Source organism: Necator americanus, chromosome I (genome assembly GCF_031761385.1).
Source record: "Necator americanus strain Aroian chromosome I, whole genome shotgun sequence".
NCBI classification, from domain to species: Eukaryota; Metazoa; Nematoda; class Chromadorea; order Rhabditida; family Ancylostomatidae; genus Necator; species Necator americanus.
Window position 1 is genome coordinate 5589672 of NC_087371.1, and position 19065 is coordinate 5608736.

The 19065-nt window shown below is 37.4% G+C and overlaps 3 protein-coding genes across 5 annotated transcripts; 1 reads left to right on the forward strand and 2 right to left on the reverse strand.

The window, feature by feature from the left end:
* Positions 1-6441: 6441 nt before the first annotated feature.
* On the forward strand, positions 6442-12099 carry RB195_004589 (uncharacterized protein; the record flags this gene model as incomplete). 2 transcript variants are annotated; one of them, XM_064182505.1, is made up of 7 exons in its annotated part: positions 6442-6503; positions 7299-7363; positions 8586-8690; positions 10560-10633; positions 11050-11174; positions 11948-12005; positions 12064-12099. In XM_064182505.1, the coding sequence occupies 7 exons, from the start codon at positions 6442-6444 to the stop codon at positions 12097-12099; spliced, it is 525 nt and encodes a 174-aa protein (XP_064033772.1). The 2 variants fall into 2 exon arrangements, with proteins under 2 accessions (XP_064033772.1, XP_013292350.2); XM_013436896.2 differs by lacking the exons at positions 11948-12005; positions 12064-12099 and having other exon boundaries at positions 11050-11175.
* A 1723-nt stretch (positions 12100-13822) lies between these two features.
* RB195_004590 (uncharacterized protein) lies at positions 13823-18132 on the reverse strand (the record flags this gene model as incomplete). Of its 2 annotated transcripts, XM_064182506.1 has the most annotated exons (9): positions 13823-13948; positions 14507-14584; positions 14670-14733; positions 14793-14876; positions 14938-15033; positions 15202-15232; positions 15304-15361; positions 16079-16123; positions 17980-18132. In XM_064182506.1, 9 exons carry the CDS (start codon positions 18130-18132, stop codon positions 13823-13825), a joined length of 735 nt encoding a protein of 244 aa, XP_064033773.1. The 2 variants fall into 2 exon arrangements, with proteins under 2 accessions (XP_064033773.1, XP_013292351.1); XM_013436897.1 differs by lacking the exons at positions 16079-16123; positions 17980-18132 and having other exon boundaries at positions 15304-15349.
* Positions 17976-18218, reverse strand: RB195_004591 (uncharacterized protein; the record flags this gene model as incomplete). The annotated part of the gene is made up of 1 exon (XM_064182507.1): positions 17976-18218. The coding sequence occupies one exon, from the start codon at positions 18216-18218 to the stop codon at positions 17976-17978; it is 243 nt and encodes an 80-aa protein (XP_064033774.1).
* Positions 18219-19065: the final 847 nt, after the last annotated feature.

Below are 19065 nucleotides of genomic sequence, written 5' to 3' on the forward strand. Positions count from 1 at the left end.
AGCCCGCAACCCTGTTGTATTCTTTTACCGTTGCTACAACTCAGTTGATCTTGAAGGGACGACATTTACTTTTTTTCCAGGAGAAAACAATTTTTACCAATATTAATGCGCTAAATATTCAAATTTATGCGATCCTAAAAATATTTTTTAACATTTTTAAACTTTTCTCTATTGATTTCTATTCCTTGTGGGGTCCTCTCGTCGAAATTACCTTCGGTGCCCTGTATTTATCCTGTATTACAGCAACATCCATGGAAAATAACTGAAAAAGGAGAGGTACGTACCCTAATTATCCTGTTAATTACGATTTTAATGAATTTCTCTCCATCATCACGTGATTGTTTGTGCCATCCGTGCAATCCGAGAGCGTGAAGGGTTTCATGAACCATGATGCCTGGGTGCATGCCGTCTATGTTAAAAATAGTTAGGAACTCAAGGCAGTCGCAGGTAGCGCAGTCGAAAGTGATCCGCTGTGGTCGCATGGTCGATGGTTCGAAACCGTCTTAATGCCAACCAAGCCTTTCATCTCCCGCGGTCGATAAATTGGTACCAGACTTGTCTTGGAGGATAAAAACACTGACTTGATCATCAGGTGGCCCCAGCAAGTCATAAGTCACTATATAGGCCAGGACGCGTTCCAAAACTTTAACGACTGCGAATTGCTGTAAAATGCGTTGGCGCGTCCCAGGTGGATTGATACACCAGTGAGTTTATGTTTTATCCAGGAGTTTCTTTTTAGAAACCTGGTTAAAACTGGTGTCGACAATATTCCTGATAATTTCCAGAGCATTTCTCAAAATAAGTATTCATATGATTTCGATGCGATATATACTCACTCATTTTTCCTCTTGCTATGGATCTATTGAGATTTTCTAGGATATTATTGTTGATCGATATGAAATACGTGTGTGCACAGCTGGTGAAAAGCTGGGAATTGTTCATCTGGACATGATAGCGTAATTTTTCACATACTGTGCTGATGCATGTATAGATATCGGTTCATATCATCTCGAACGGAACATCGCCACAGTTTAGATCGATCGATCACTGCCATTTTGACCTCCCCGTCGATTACAATCCTACATCTTGAACGCATTTGTCACCGTCTATCGACAACCGTAGAAGGCAGACAAATTTGGCGCGAAAATTAAAAATAGTCCCAGATCTGACCTGGGACCCATTTTTTTCCTCCATTTTGAAGGTCTAATCTCTGGTAGTCTAGTTTTTATTGGATTTTTAATCCAATCCTTTTTTTTTATCTTCCCCACATACTCTCCTGGGAACAACTGACTTAGCCGCAAATCCACACAAAGCAGGGTACACTGACACAAGCGGTTTATTTAATAGCTCTAAAACGGGGAAATTTACCTTTAAAAAAATAAATTAAATAAAAATCATTTTTTTTAAAGATTTATCTTTTTACTAATTCATTTTATTATTTTGTGCTGAAAAGAATGAAAAAAGGAAAAGAAAGTACATAAGCGAGTATTGTTACTACTACTTACCGTTAATTTACTTGTTATTTTATAATAATTTTTCTTTCCAGGTGTGATGCGTTTGTTTTCATTCTCTATTTTTCTTCCGCTATTTTTCTTATTGTAGTTTTCCCACCATATTTTCACGCTTTTCACTGTGTTTTGTGCAGGCAATGCAGAATTTTCCCTGATGCCATCTTTATTAACTCTTGTCATCGTTAGCAGACACTATTTGCTCATACATTCCTTCCGGAGAAATCCCCAGATTCTTCTCTGTTTGCTCACTGAATTACCTGTCGTTGGCCGGTCGCGTTTTTCTTTCTCGGATTTTTGCTCGCACTTTCAGTTTTCTATTGTCATATGATGTGTAAAGCTGTGAAATGCTCTCGCTCAAGCATTTGCTCATTTTCTCAGTCAAATCGATTGCACTAAGAAAATTCAGTCGTACAGATAATTACAGTAAAGAAATTATTCCTTTCGGATATTAGGATTCCAATGCTTTACTCAGAGTCCTAAAACTATGATTTCATTAGGCTGAGTCATAAATAGCTTCTTTCTCCCCGGTATATTGTGCTTATTGTTGTTGTTTACGCATACAATGGGTTACCCAAATAATTTGGATTTTTGTTATCGCTACGCGGGAAAAACTTCGGTTGTTCTTTGGGCAACAGTGTAGTGTTATGAACGTTACGTTTGATTTTTCTTGTTCACCTTAGAAATGGAGAATCAAAATTTACATCAAATGAGATGGTTTTGGAATCTAAACAAGGTAAACAACAGCACAACAACATTTAAACAATTTAAAAAACAAAACAACAATAAGTTGGCTGCGGCGACGGTTGAAAAAAAATGCTGTTTTTGAAGTGAAGCAATGATAACCGATCGGGCAGTTAGAAATTGGTTTGTCAAATTCTGGAATTCTGGAGATGTGACCTTGACGAATGACGAACGAAGGGCGGAGGGAGGCCCTTCACCTTCCATACTTTGACCTACTATAATTTCCCGTTTTTCATTGTCTTTTGCGAAGACAATGCAAGACTTCCCACATACCGTTATTATTTGCTCTTATCATCGTGCACAGAGTCTATTTACTCAACATTTCCTTGTTGAATCATAGACAAATTGCGCTATTTTATATTTTGAAGTCAATATTTGATTGTAATTTGATGCGATTCAGGCTTGGTTTTGATTTTTCTAATTTTGTAAAAAAAAATCCATCAATCAATTCGTGTATTTTGTGTATTGATTCGTATGGATGATAATATTCATGAATGAAAAACAGCTATCTGTAACTCGTCATGTGTTTTACATTGCAGGAATTCAACCTCGGTTAGCACAACCCGTTTTATTCCTATTTACATAACGCTAAACTAAACTTTTTTATTTCATCTCTTTTTTCTATTATTCATAAAACGTTTCCATACATTTCTGCCTTTAGCAAAAGATTCTTGCCATGATTCCAAGGAAAAGATTAGCTGTTTTGGGAAATTAGTTTGAGAAATTAACAAAGATCCCGATGGTCTTGGATTGTCTCGGTCTTGGAGTGTTGTGCGAGAACTGGTCCTCAACAACTCCATACTCTGATGTGATTATGGTAATTCTCCGTTCTCCGCTACTTCTCTTGCATTTTCCAATTTTATCGTGTTTACGTCTGTGTTTTAAGCGTTTCCAATGCTAATAGCATATTTTTAATGTTAAAGGATAAAAAGGCGTATTTTCTGAGACGAGCACCACGATTTCTATGACTGGTTAATTCCTCATTATTTATTATTATTATTGTTTATTTTTGCCATTTTTATTCCATGCACTTTTGTTTTTCTGGTAGAAAGGTTTCGTAAAATGTTTCGGAATGCTTTCGCTATGAAATAAAAACCTGAAAAATTTTGTAAAAAAAGGAGTTTTTTTTTCCAAAGAAGAAAGGTAGTAAATATTTTCGCATATTTTTTGCTACCCCTCCTTCGTAGATTTTATCATTTTTTTTCATAATTCATCGAATTGTGTGAAGTCACTTTCATGGATTGTGTTTCTTTTTTTCCTAGTGAATGATTTCCTTATATGATTTTTCCATTCTCCTCTCTTCATCGTTCTTCTTCTTCATTCATTTCAGTGTCACCACTAAAAGTCATGCGACCAAAACTGGTTCGTGTAAAGAATTGATGTTGCGCATGTGAGCGTTCGCGGTTTTTTTTCTAGGAATCATTGAACGCACCTCCATCAGTGCGTTTCGATATTTGGGCGGTTATTAAAAAATAAGTGATGATTTTAAGCATTTTGCTGAATATTTCGTGTAATTTTATGCTCAGTTCTCATTATTTTCAAGCATTTCTCATTCCTAATCATTTCTAATTGTTTTTGTCGTTGCGTCCTTGCTTGAAATTTTATTTTTTTTCAGGTTTTATTGGGCTAAAGCGATTATAAATAATTGTAGAGTGCATATATACGCATTTAAGAAGAATTTGATTTGCGCGACATTCTCTTGCTTTGACTGAGCTGAAAAAAAACTCATCATAAGGACACAGACAAAACAATGTCAGAATTGAGAGAATGACTAATCATTGCCTTACTTAAAACTGTATTTCACTCCTTTCTCATTGAAGTTCATTGAAAGAATGTAAATGATTTCTCGATTAGATGAAATCGTCGTAGTCTCAATTTTGATTTCTCTCTCGCTTGCCTTTTCTTGGCTTTCTTTTTCTTCTTTACTGGTTTTTTCTTTCTTTCTTTTTTCGCTTGTGTTTGATTAGTTCGATCGCTAATTTCATTTCTGCAAAGTTTCTCTTTCTGGAACATCACTGGCTGGCCACGACCTTCTTTTGCGGACCCTTTGCCTTAAAAAGTCATTTACGCAACCTTCCCTTTATGTTGATCTGTTACTAAATATTTATTGCATCAATAATTCGATTTATTTTGTTTATTTCTTGAAAGGGCACCGCGCATATAAGCATCCGTACTTATATTGTGCTAGGCGACCGCGACGCGTACGACTCGCGGCACGGTTCCCTATTAGTGAACGATTGCAGTTGATGAGTGACAGTTTCTTAACATACATATCAACAACCTCCACGCTTGTTTGAATAATATTAATGGTAAAATAATAAAAAAATAAACCATTAGTAATGAATAATTCTAATATATTTGAATGTTTTTGATATTCTAATATTAAATTAATTAGTAATCACTTTAATGTTAAAATTCAGGAGAAAAGTTGATTTTATCAACTTTAGCGACGTCCACAATTGCATACTAACAGAAACAAATCGATCCTCTTATTCTTATTCATATTTATTTCGTATTCATATTTATTTTATTCATATTCATATTTTCGGGATGTGGATGATTTGTGAATTACAAGAGCAGAATGAGCGTTTTGTTTACCGTTGGGTACTTTTGTATAACTCCGTGATTTTTTCACGTTATTTTTATTATTATTATTATTATTATTATTATTATTATTATTATTATTATTATTATTATTATTATTATTATTATTATTATTATTATTATTATTATTATTATTATTATTATTATTATTATTATTATTATTATTATTATTATTATTATTTCCATTATCTCTGTATCGCAATTTCCTGCTATTGTTGATACCACTACTACTTTTTATTTTCTTTTCACGATTTTTTCTAATCGTTTGATGATGCTCTTCCATTTATTTCTGTGGAATTAAAGTATTTTCCGTTGTTTTCTTTTTTGTTTGTTTTTTTTTTTGGTACAGGGAAACGAATTGCGATAGTGGAAAGTCATTTCTAACTTTTTTTCAATGTGAATTTGTTTGTAATGTAAATGTTCTGTATTTTTCATTGATGTAAATTTCTGAAGGTTTTCTGAAGTCACATTTAAAAAGAAATGTACCGTTTTGAAATCGTTTATCAGGAATTGATGTGGTAAAATAAAGACCATCTTTTCACAGAACCACTTTTTTATAGGTTCTTATCTTTGAGTTTTGTGCCGCCCTGCAGATAAGATGGGTGGTAACGTTCCGCGCTGCACCTTTTCACACTTCTGGTTCCATATCGCTGGTTTGGCGTTACTTTTCCATCCTGGAACTGTTCCATGATTGATTTCCAGAAAAATTACCGAAAAAGCTATAGGGATAGATAACTCACCTCTAAGTTCCAAATTATTCCAAAATCTTCTCACTAGAATATTTTTTGTTCTATCCCAACTTGATAATTTTTGATTTTTAATTTTTTTTTTGAATTTAATCTTTATATTTTCCCTATTACTTCCTTCTACAAATCTACATGAAGTAATTTTTTTCGAAAATTTTTCCATACACGAAATACAATATTTTCTCGGCTCCTTGCAAAATTAATCGGATAAATGGCAGAAGGCCAGTGCAAACAATGGTGCTATCATTGATACAGGTGAAAATATCGGAATTGTTCGCCACAAAATTCTGCAATTACAGAAATTCTCTAGATTAGCAAAGCGACCTGTCAGGAACATGTTAGTGGAAGTTCTTTCGCGTTTTTGACGTGTTACTTCGTGTATTTGAACATGTTGTGAAATCTCCTCCGGAGGCGCGATCTTCCCTTCATTTCTACGCTCTTCTCGCTCTTTCCTGGATGAGGACGCAACGCATCACTAGCTCTTACTACGCTAAGGTTGTTAACGATTAGCATAGCTGGAGTGACTGGAATCCTATGTTTCATCAACTTTCATTAGGAGAAATTACTTTGGAAAAAAGAAATGGATGGGATAAGATGTTTTGGCAAAGTACAAATGGTGAAAATCATTGTATGTGTTGTTTGTCCTTAGTTTTGAGGTCATTTTTTTATTGATTTTTCGTCTCATTCTCCTAGCCCCATGAGTTGATTCGATTTTCTGCTTCGTTCTTAGGTGTTCACGACGCTCGAATTCATTTCCTTCCGTCGTCCCTTCATTTCCCTCATATTTTTATTCCTGATTAATTTTTTTTTGAGTTCTAGTAACCTTCCATTGAGTCGAAATGCCAGTCAGCGATGAAATGTTACTGAAGAAGGCGAAAGAGGTTATGAAACATGCATATTGGTAAGTGTTCCCACATCAAATGGATCTGATCCAGAGTTTCCAAAAAGAATTAGCTCTCATTATGCAAATTTGCGTATCCGCAGGTGAGAAAAGAGATGGATCTGAGCTTGTTTGAAGGATCCACATCGTCTCCGTAAACATCCCAAACTTTCAGTTCAGGGGTCACCTAGGAGGAGAACTTTGGTGCGAACACCATCTGAGTTAGGTAGCAACGTAAATCCAAGGAAAATCTCGCGAATTATTATAATTATTAAAATTATTGAAAAGAGTCAATTATTAGGAAGATTTTGCCAGTGTACGTAACTGTTCACGCAAAATTGCAGACCTTATCTCACTTTACGCCTAGAAATCGACTAGCCTAATCTCTCGGATCAATAATCACACGAGAGCCGTCAATTGGGCTGGTTTTCATAATTCTACACAGCATTGCGTTTTAATCATCGTCTAGAGTCCACATCCAGTATATTCATCCACAAAAATAATAATTACGGTCATAGTGAGGCCATCGGCGGCACCTTTTCCCAATCGTGCTCTACGCAAACTCGGCGTGATGGCACTTCGTTGCGGGACCTAGCTGACGCCGAAGACGATTTTAGTGCTAAGATGAGCTAATGTCTACTTATTATTCATAAGTAAATATTTATTGAGCAGCAGTTTATGCAACCAGGGCGTCATTGCCCACCACCGTGTGTTTACTCAGTTGGATGAACTGTATTGGATACAGACCTGGAATGAGTTCTCATTCACAGGATAAAAGGTACAAGAAATTTCCCAGCTTAATGATCCTGATTTCAGTCCCTACAGCAAATTTCCTGTTGGTGCAGCGATTCTGACAGATGACGACACTATTATCGTAGGCGGTAAGTATGCGACTCTTCATTACTTTATTGTTTATTTTTTGAACGTTCAAATTTTATTTATTTTATTTTATCGTCAATTTTATTATTAGGCGAAGTGTGTGGTACCGGATTTGAAAGTGACAAATTTTGACGTTTTCTTGTCCGAGACAGTCGTGATAAGATACTATGCAAAATATGAGGAAAATAGTATTGAATGCACTTCGAGTTTCTGTTCATTACCAAAACTTTGCGTGCTGTTTTGATCTCTGTTCTATTTAACTCGTCATCCAGCACAAGACTGCCATTAACCGTTTATGTGGCGCACGCCTGTACAAATAGTCGATTCCATGACGTATATATACGTCATAAGCGCTAAAGAGGTTAAAAGCAGCGTATCATGGAATTGATGTAGTCTGGAAATCTGCTGGGAAACGAAACGGCTGGGAGTTGAAGTGTAGATTATGAGTACGACCGTGACCCAGTCAACTTTCTTAAAAGTCTAGAAAAAAGAAAAGGGAAACGGCTTTCCTTCCCACGGAGCAATCTGGAACGCGCAACCGTTGTGCACGCGCCGCATCCACCAGCGAACGGTTGAGAATCAATGAGGTCTCGTCAGCAGTCTATTCATGTCAGTGTACGCTTAAAAGGGTGGCGCGTCCTTACATACTTCGTATGAAAAAACTCCGTTCCTACGCGGTTTATTTTTAAAGACGTTTAGGGGAAATTGAGCGGTACAAAAGCCACATTCGTGATCTATACCCTGAACGAAATGTTTTTCATCAGGTTTTTTTTCCCACACCACGTCAGTTTAGTGGTACGCTGCCTATAACAACTTATGTAAGAGGAAGAAATTATTTAAGAGGAAATCAGACTCCTGTCCTGTCCTGAGGAACCCTGTCATTTCTCCTAGCTCATCCAGAAATGCAAAAAAACCAACGCTGTTCATCTTTAATAGCATCGCTCCGTGGGAATTTCTAGAGTCAGAGTTTCTGCAATAGAAATTAAAAGGCTCTTCAAAAAAAAACAGCTTACAGCTCACTTGGTACTATAGAAAATGATAGGAGTTCTAATGCGAACAACATATTCCGTGACCAGTCTCACCAGCGCAAATTTCTGCTCAGGATCAACGCACAGAAAGTGTGGACTATTTGATCGTTTGTTCATCCTCGGTCTTAACACTCCCGAAAATCTTCTTCTTCCTTGACTTTCTTTTCTTTTCGATTAATTGTCATTGATTTTGCAGTGAATTGCGAAAACGCTTCTTATGGTGGAACAATATGTGCGGAAAGGAATGCTATGACAACTGCACTCGCACAAGGATACCGCAAGTTCAAAGCAATTGCTGTTGGTACGTTTGTCTAAGAAATTTCGTTTATGAAGGTTATTTTTGGCAAAAATTTAAAATTCACTTGCTTCGCTTAGTTTCTTGCATCCTTTTATGCGTTTTCGGGATCAATGGCGTTCCCATCTATGATATTTTTCGAATATGTATGAATTATGATTTCTCATTACAATTCCGACATTAAATAGGACATAACTGCTTTACACATATACGTGATGGCACGGGGACGTGCTTAATATCCCGGATTATTAAGGGATGGCAATCAAGTGATAAATCTTAAAGCATTTTTCCAATAGAGCTCAGTGAAGTTATTCATCTGTATTACTGGATTTGTACGAAGGATAATATTTGCTATAATATGTACTGTGCTATAGTCGTGTCAAAACTCAGTTGAATTGGTTTGCGATCGGACTGCGGAACATAGATGCGGTAGTCGGACCCGGTGCTCCGACCCCTTTCACTTTTGTACGGTTTCCGAAGGGACCCCCTTCACTTTTGTACCGTTTCCGAAAGGATCCTCACCATTTAAAGGCATCACCCCACGAATCTGAGGTGGTGCAGATTTCAGGTGGAGTATTCGTATACGAGATGGGAGACTACGGTGAGGAGGTGATTCCGTCCATTTCTTTCTAATTGCCGTAAAAAACGGCCCGGAAGATACGGCTTCATTCGTTTTGGCGCACCGTTTTGTACAAGAGGTTCGATTGGAGCGCGCCAGTTTTGTGCGGCGCCGCATCTTCTTTTTTACGGCAATTAGGAAGAAATGGACGGAATCACCTCCCTCACCGTAGCCTCCCATCCTGTATACGAATACTCCACCTGAAATCTGCACCACCTCAGATTCGTGGGGTGATGCCTTTAAGCTGCGCCCCATGAGCTGGACCCCCTCACCTGAAGAAGCTCCTCCCCATCGCACCTATGCTGCGGAGTTGGGTAAGGGTCCCATCTCGATCGCAATAACTTTCTCCACAGCGCCACATCGAAAGCAGACGCCTACGTGACTGTAGCATACATTACATAGGACCGCACGAAATACACTTTTGATAAAATAACATTTCGTTTGGAGTTTCGAACATAAAAAAAGAGAAAAACTTAACCTCGTTGGTCACAACTGACAGTTGATGCCGTCTTGACAGCCATTGTTTGGGCTTGTCATCACTTTTGAAGAGTTTACGAAGCATATAAGCGTTAGCTCAATTCAAACCAGGAAAATCTATCGTCGTCGCGATGGTGGTCTTCTCTTCAATGTATCTTCTCTTTTTGATCAAGCGCACCGGTAATCGGTGCCCAATTGCTCTCCTCTGGTGACTCCCTTACTTCTTTTAGACTCGTAACGCAGATGTGGTCGGATCTAAACACAAGATGAAGCTCGGTGCAGTTGCATAAGCGGCTGCGCTCGCAGTGGTGCAGTGGTGCGTAGCGGTTGAGATCGAGGTGGGAGCATTCGAAGATCTGAAAGGACGCTAGCAAAGGTCCCCAACGATCCCAATCGCTCTCTTCACCACATCGCTTCGAGCCGCTTACGTTACCGCATCGAACCTCATGTCGTTTTGACCCGACTATACCATCATTGTTCTCATGTACTATGTGCTCATAATCTTATATGTTCAATAAGTAAATCCCCTGAACTACATCTATTATATTCAGATAAGATGTACAATTCCTCCCTTGAAGTCTCTAGCATCCACGAAATGAATCCTCGAAGATTCTTGCATACATCTCTAATCTCTTGGCTACTGCCATATTCGAAAAATACAACGAAGCAAACCCTAAAAACACATTTTAGGAGTCCGTGAAAATCAGAAAATCCTATTACCATGTCAATGAACAAAGAATTATTGTCGTCATATTATATCGTATTATATTGTTTTTCAGCGACAGAGTTAGAAAAGCCGGGAAGTCCTTGCGGTATCTGTCGGCAATTCCTCATCGAATTTGGTAATTATAGGGTGAGTCAATACGAAATATCGTACTTTTTTTTGCTATGCCTTAAAACGCACTGTAGAGCGTTGGTTTAAGACCGTAGTCAGTTTTCTTTGTTCCATTGTTGCATTTTCTGATGTCTATAGTGGGATGACAAAAGCATAAATTCCAGTATAAATTCCAGTACAGTCCAAATTTGGCCTTTGCTCGCAACTTATCTGCACAAAAGCTGAAGTGATGGAACATAACTCAATGATTTGGCGGAATTTTTGATGAGATGGATAGGCCTCTTTTTCTAAAAATCTTGGTTTAACACTTAGATGGTCAAGTATTGAAAATTTCTAGAAAAAAGAGCCTTCCAAAATGTTCCCCTACCATTTCTTCTTTAGCATTCTTCCCTTAACCGCAAAAAAAAACTGAAGGAATAATTTTGATTTAACAGGTAATCCTTGGTTCATCAACAAGTGATAACGTCATGAAGATCACTACGGCAGAGCTACTTCCTCATGCCTTTACCCCTGCAGCGCTTGACGATCATGCAGTGGAAACTGGAAAAGGCAAGAAATAGTTGTGACACGAATTCTGTGATACAAAATATTGTTGTTTAAAAAATTCTCTATTTTTCCACATTCACTTCTTTTTCGTTGTGCTTAAATAAATTATTTTGTTTAAGTTGTGGTTGAACTACTGGATTGAAGCATTTTGAGGGGTTTCTGGCCTCAAAAGTATTGTGTATCATGATAGCGAGCTCAATTTGTGCGTACTTGCCTGTATTTACGAAATTTCTCCATGAAGATGAAAAAATTGGCGGTGGAACGAACCGAAGCCGGTGGGTATGGGTGACAGGCTAGCATACTACCACTGAACCACTGTCAGCAATTTTATTAATGTGTAGAAAAAAGGAACGAACGGAAAAAGGAAAAAAAAAAGAAAAAAAAAGAATGAAGAAACGTTTTGAGGTTGTGAGGTTATTTTCAGTCATAGAGGAATAGATACGGTGTACGTGAAACCATCGGCGGCATCTTTTTCCAACAGTCCCTTACGTAAACTCGACGCAATCCCACAACGTTGGGGGACTTAGTCGTTTGTCGGATTAACGATCCTAGTGCTAGGATGAGTAGATGTCTATTTCGGTTGTGTTATTTATTCATAAGTAAATATTTATTAAGCAGAATTATGTAAACAAAACTATTTGTTATCATATAAAACCATGACCTAATTGTCTACCACCGTGTCAGCAGCAATGTGGGCAAACTGTATTGGATACGGGCCTGGGATGAATTTTCTTCTACAGGATAAAAGATATAACAAATTTTCCGCCTGAAGTTTTTTGATTTCAGCCAATACAGCAAATTATCTGTTGGTGCTGCGATTCTGACATACGACGACGACAACACGGTAAGCGGTAAGTACTCGACTCCACTACTTTTTTGTCAATGGTTCGAATCTGCTCCAGAGACAACCAAGTCCATCATCCTTCTGTTATCGATAAAATGACACCAAACTAGTCAGGGAGTACTAGAACCACTGACTCGTTAGCATCGATTGGCTTCCAAAGTAAGTAATTCCTGAAAAAGTTCATATGGACTCATGAACATCATACGATTCTGAGTTGAAGTCGAGATGCTTAAGTGGCAGATGAGAACAATATTGAGGAAAACCCACTAATCCTTCGATGAGGATTATTTTATTGCATTAGAATGACCTCTAATCTTTCTTCTTGATATTAGGAGTGATAATTTATTTCAGTGACAACAAAAAACGGACGAATTTACTTATACTTAATTTTACCTTTAGTCGATTATGTAATCTCCGTCGTTATCCAGGACCATCTTGTTGGTAGACTTTCAATCGCCTGTTCATAGAATTTCGTTTTCTTTGAAGAAAAAAGCTGATTCTAGGTGAGCTCGTACTTCGCCGATATTTTCGAAATTTTTATTCCCAGGAAATGTTCAATCGATAGAAATAAATGGAAATTAGATGGTGCTAAGTCTGGATAATAAATGGGAGATGTGGTAGAACTTTCCAATTCAGCTGCCTTATTTCTTTTTGGCTTAATCTTGCTGCCTGGTATTATCGTGCTGCAATATTATCCTTTTTCTGTTGGACCCTCTAAACTCCCCTCCCACCTCCCCCCGCTTATTTCTTAGAGATGCCTATGGATTGTTGACCAAGTTGCCTGAAGAGTGTTTAATTATTTCCTGAATACTCAGTTTGGGATCAGTTTCCACCAGTCCAAATTTTAAAAGCGTTATAATGAAACTCAACAGGGCGTCCTTTTCGACTGCTATCAGACAAGTTAAAATCACCGCTGGGAATTTTTTTAAACCAGCGTTCGCACTTATTGATTTTCAATACGTCTTCATAGGTATCACAAATTTTCTTTGTTGGAAATGTCGTATTAACACGCGATCGGAAATGAAAAGAGCATGGCGTAACGGTTCTTCAGTTGGTTGATTTTTACAACGATGTAATAAAAACGTTTGAATTTAATTGTCACAGTTAGTGATTTTAAAGCATAATATTAAGTCTCAGCAGTCCGTTCACTTCGATCGCTATCGGACAAGTCAAAATCACCGCTGAAAAAATTTAAATATAAATAAAAATATATATAAGAAATAAATAAATAAAAATAAAAAACACTTCTTTATGCAATGCTCTGAACTAGACTGAAGTTAATATTCCGCACTAATAGAAGTTGATTATTTATGGGTTTAAAATAATAAAGTAATAATAATGAAATAATAAAAATTGATTATTTATGGGTTTAAAATATAGGTGGATACAAGATACATCTCGACTCTTCAAATTACAGCACTTTTGTTCATATTATTTGCAGTCTAATTTTTTTTTATTTATTTCATTACTATGACGTGGAAATATTGGATAAAAACGAATACTGTTTCGAAGACCGGACACGGATTCCAAGGAAAACACTAATTTCTTTGTTTTGGTCATGTTTACCTTAACACAATTGTGTAATCATTTTGCATAAATGAAGTATGAACGGGCCAAATCTTTATTAGTCTATTATTAACTAATATTTTCTTTTTATGTTGTTCTGAATACATATCAAACAACAACAAGTGCTTAACATATATATGTATAGAACAAACACGAATTGACGTCTTGAGGATAACGATTGTAAACTAACGGATTTTTCAACCATATGTTTCAAACAATATCGAATCTCCAATTCATACATGAGGGAATCTTTACTTGGGCAGTTGTGCCAAGAATTCCTCATGGAATCTTCTTCCTATAGCTTCCCATGCGGCTTTTTGTTCATCGGTTAGATGTCCTTTAGTTTCGAGGAAATTCGTCCAGATATTGAAAAAGACCTAGAACAAGTAAATTCTGAACTACTTAACATATTGAGGTGTTTTTTGAAGCATTACATCGTTTCCATCACTAAACTTCTGGAAAAAACCATAATTTTATTGTAGTGATACGATCGTCACCGAATCCGTTCAACCGGCTTGACGCAACGCGTCGGCGGCAAAAGTGTGCTCGATCGTACGCGTACAATGAAAGTGCGCCATCAATCGGTGAGTTTGTAGGGCATAAATGCGCGCTTCGTACAGCGCTCATACGATCCAGCATTAGTGCCCACCGTCGCCGTGCACGCGTCGCGTCAAGTGGGTTGAACACGTCCGGGGGCTGTTGTATACATACGTTTCAAGAAGTTTTTGGAAACTGAATAATACTTTGGGATTTTTTTCTGCTGGTTTCTTTCCAATCTAGTACTGGGCCCAATATTTCTCCGGTAACCCTACTTCAGCTACACTCCAGATTTTCTTAATGTAAAGGTTTTTTCCCAAAAGGTCGATATTTACTTTAAACTATTCACTTTATTTTGTTTAAAAAACGTGGTGCGAACTAAAAAAAAAAGAATGTACCTTCCATGTATCTGGATCAACTTCTCTGTTCGGATGTTTTCTAATGAGGTCACGAGAATACTCCCGGAATACGGGTTCCTAAATTAGCGATTAATTTTTGTTTGTGTTTTTTTTTTGCAAAAATCAACCGAACTATATTAGAACTACAGCCTTTTAAACCCACATTGTCATAAATAGTCGAGAGGAGGTGCATTGAAAGCAAGAAAGCTTTGCCTAGTTTTTCAAATCTGAAAGGTAGAATGGGAAATTACTTTTTCCTTATGAGGTTGAATAAATACGGTCTAACCTTTTGCTCTTCTGAATTTCTTCAGGTGTGGAATTTTCAGCTCCTTTGAAATTCTTCTTATTCTCAGGATAATTCGTGAGGAAGCTGTTATAGAGGCGTTTTTCGTCCCCGATAATAAAAATTAGATTAGAATCCTACGACTTACTATGTGTAAAAATCGTGGCCATGATGATTGTCGTCAACGGGAACGATGTTAAGCGAAGCTAATGTGTGTTTTTTCACTTCTTCGTCACTGAATGGTCTAAAGCGGAGAAATTAAATAGAGAACAACTTTAGATTTCCTTGGATCAAGCAGAAAGTCACAAGAAATCAAATTAAAAACATGAAAGAAGATGAAAAATTGTTGAATTTGCTTTGAATTGTACAGATATGAAAATTTTGTTTAAATTTTTTTTATTTGCAAACTTACAAAGCAGCCGCCGCAGCAAAAGAGAAATGGGCTGAAATGAAAACATTTTAAAATAGATATTACATGATTTTGAATATTTGAACTCAAATATCAAAAACTCACTGAATAAGACCGTAAGGGGTGCTGCTAGACTTATTGGGGAAACCATCGTTTTGTAACCCTAAAAATATTTGTCCTGAAAAGTATGCACATATAATAAATAAAGCAACAAAAATAAGTGAAGATAAACAACACAACACTGAGAATAGCTTGTTTATGGATTGGAGTATTTGAAACGTATTTAGGGTACAATATTGTTGCGGTGAAGAAGAATTTCCCATGGAATCTTTCCAATTTTTGCGCGTCTCTCCTGGAATTTCTTGGCAATGATTGCTGTTTTTGTCATGCTGTGCTGCTCTTAAAAGGCATTACATGGCGAAATGAATTTTAAGAAAAATTCGAAGGAGCCTGAGGAGCCCTTAGAGAATGCGCGAACAGACCATGACTCCTCTGACGGAAGAATAGGGATGGTAATAAACTACAATACAGTCGTTTCGCTATTATTATAAAGTTACTATTATAAATTATACTGTAATATCATACTATACATATCAGTATGGTTTTTCCTCGAATGAGCTACATCATGTTGTATGAAACAAAAGAGCAAGTAGATCAAATTCTTTAGTTTTCATGGAGATGATCGCACACGTTTTCCCGCCATCTTTCTTTTTTTTGCGTTCAATATCGCTCCTGATCTGTACAGCCTCTTCTATTATTAACTATTACGTTAACAATTACTAATAAGCATTAAATTATTATTATTTTGTTATTACTATAACTATTATGTTGAGAAATACAATTCGTTTACTAACTCTCAACTTTCTTCTTCATCTTTTACCCTATTAAGGAGTTCAGGAGTTAGCTTGGAGTTGATTTTTTTTTGCTATGCTGAAAAAGTTGCTGAAACTCTTTTTTTCTTTAACAAGTATGCAAATATTCGATAGAAGTTAATTTTAAAAAACACTCGAAAACGTAGCAATATTTAGTGCAGCTGCACCAAGAGTATTTATTTTGGAGGCTTTGCTCCTAAGGAAATTTTTTAGATCAGAAGAAAATGCATAGAAGAAAATGTAAAGGGAAAATGAATGGTAGACGAAACTGATTGTTATTTCTCTGATTGCACGGGCTTTTATGTTGCTGTGAACCTCTGTAAAATCATGTGAAAAAGTTGACGGAATGCGCTTCGCTTTATCTCTTTAATCTCTTTGTGTTCGTTGCAGTTCGATCAACTTTTAATGTTACAACATCACACAATCACGTATCAAAGAAACAACTGACTTTCTAAAGAAAAAAAATGACTTATTTCCATCCAAACTGCGTGACAAATGTTAGGATTAGCAGCATCTCGTGATATTCATGGGACCACCACAGCGACGTGATTTGGTTTTTTTCCTTTCTTAACATTTGTCTCAAAATTGCACCGGAAGCCATTCCCAGAAACTTCACGTCACCTTCGAAAAACCACGCAGCATCTAGAACTTTCCTCTTCCGCTGGTGCACTTCTCAGATTCGAGAATGAGACAGTTTTAGACAGTTTATTATTCTAGATTTTCTTCTGGAAATCATTCTTCCTCTATTCCGTTAAAGCATAATTTGAGCTATGGTTGACCAAAGATGAGATATCCGCCTGAGTTGCGATCGTTTCAATCGATAGCTAGGCATTTCATCGTTAGCAACCGTACACTTTAGTAAAATTATGCATGTAAACACGCCATATAGTTTTAATTCTTATCATAACCACAGAATTATCATAAATGTAGGACAGCTAGGATGTAGGAAAACGTCATTGCTCCAACTGACTTTTAATTATAAAATTCTTGGATCCATGTACTAGAAAAAAGTTAATGTGAATGTGTACACGCAGCCACATCCTGCTAAAGTTGCTTTTCTAAGATATGCCCTATCATCTCTCATTTTCCAGCCTTTTATACAGCAATATCTGTGGTGAACGTGCGTAAATCTTAGATTTAGTCCTCACCAAATACAATACGTTTTTTCCTACGTGCAAAAATTCGCATCACAACACGTTGCTGAAGCACGTCAGCACACACCAACTGACTTTTAATTGATGATAGGGTTTCTGCGTACTGAACATTTCAACTCTGCACATTTTCACGTACACAAAATCGTTCTGTGCTATCGTCTATGACTGAGGTGATCTGAGACGGAAAACGGCTGATTGAATATCGCTTCGCATGCCTCTTCGTTTCACTGTTCTAACGTCAGCAGAAGACCTGAAATTTCCTCCGGAAAAAGTTGTATCAGGAGTTGGGTATCGTATCACGCACAGGTCGTGTGGTGCCGATTACATAGGGAAAACGGGAGTCCACTGTGCATTTGGATGAAAGAGCCACCTAGAAGGGCTCGCGAAATCCACACTTTCCACCACCATCCACCGAAGCGCGCAGTAGTAGAAAGTCGGAAGAAAAGGTAGAGGAGGTAAAGGTATAAGCTGCGATACCGTTCTTCTAGTCTGAGATCATAGTACGAAAACACTAGACGCCTTTCGGATAACTTCCAATAGTCCCAAATGAATAGAAAAAGTGAGTGCATTGGGATCAAGAACGTACAGGCGCCATATCATGATCTACGCTGCGGTCTGCTGGATCCTTTGTAAAAACCTTTGTGACTCACAGCTGTTGTATGCAGTGGACTGTTACGTTTATTTATTCACTTATTAATTGCGCGATATCACAGCGTTACAATGGGTCGTTGCATGGCACGTCTCCATCTGCTCACATCAGTAGTGGTGGTTCGCATCCATGTTTCTCCAAACTCAAATACGAACGAGTCTCTCCACCTTGTTTTTGGTAGGCCAACTTGTCGCTTCCAAATCCATGGTCGCCATTCGGTAATCGTGTTCGTCCATCGGTTGTCTTTTGCAACAGACATCTTTCCACCCCATTATCATTTTCTTTCAATCGCTTTAGCCCTCTGGGAGTTGTGCAGTATTCTCCAGCCAGAATCGTACGATACATGAGAAGGTAACTCCAAGCACTCTTTCCATCATTTGGTGTTGGGCTATCTGTGGCCCTTTATGATCACTGCTTCTTATAGCCCAAGTTTCACAGTCGCGTAGAAGAGAAGGTTCCGCGCATTTTGAATAAAGTCGACGTTAAATTTCACTGGAAATCTTCTGTTTGTTTCTTTATGCACGGAATCGGTTGGATATGTTCCAACCGGAACGAGCTCGTATGTTCACCACAGTTGTTAGATTTCTATCAAAAGTTACGCATTGACCAAGATAAACGAAGTTACTGCGGTAATGTTTAGGAGATCCATAAGTGAAGATAGGTATTTCTTCGGAATTCTTTATGACAACCGTCTTAGAGAAATTAATTCTCATTCCCACATTTGGCTTTTGTCGCCCATTCTTTGAAGCATTGAGCAGAGTTCTTGTTGTTTGTGCGAAGAAAACTACATCGTCAGAGTACCTAAGATGATTTAAACGGATCCCATTTATGTTGATTCCTCTGTTTATACCGAATGTGCATCTAGCTTATAGTTTAACCTTAAGTTTTTTGCTATTTCAGTTATGTTAGAGAGTGCTATATTTAGGATCCTGGTTCTATGATGTGTGATCAGTAACTTCGATGGAAGTATCCGTAGTAGTAACACATTATTGATGCGCTGTGTAAACTAACCTACCACATTTCCAGATACGGGCCTTTCCTTCACCAGAAACGTATTCTAGCAATTATTCTGTGAGTTAACCACGTGTTGTTTTGTCTTCCTCATTGCCCTTTACTGCTTCTCTCCTGTTTTGTTTTGTTCCATTCAGTTTCGCAAGTCTGTTCGACGATAACATTACATCCTCACTTCATT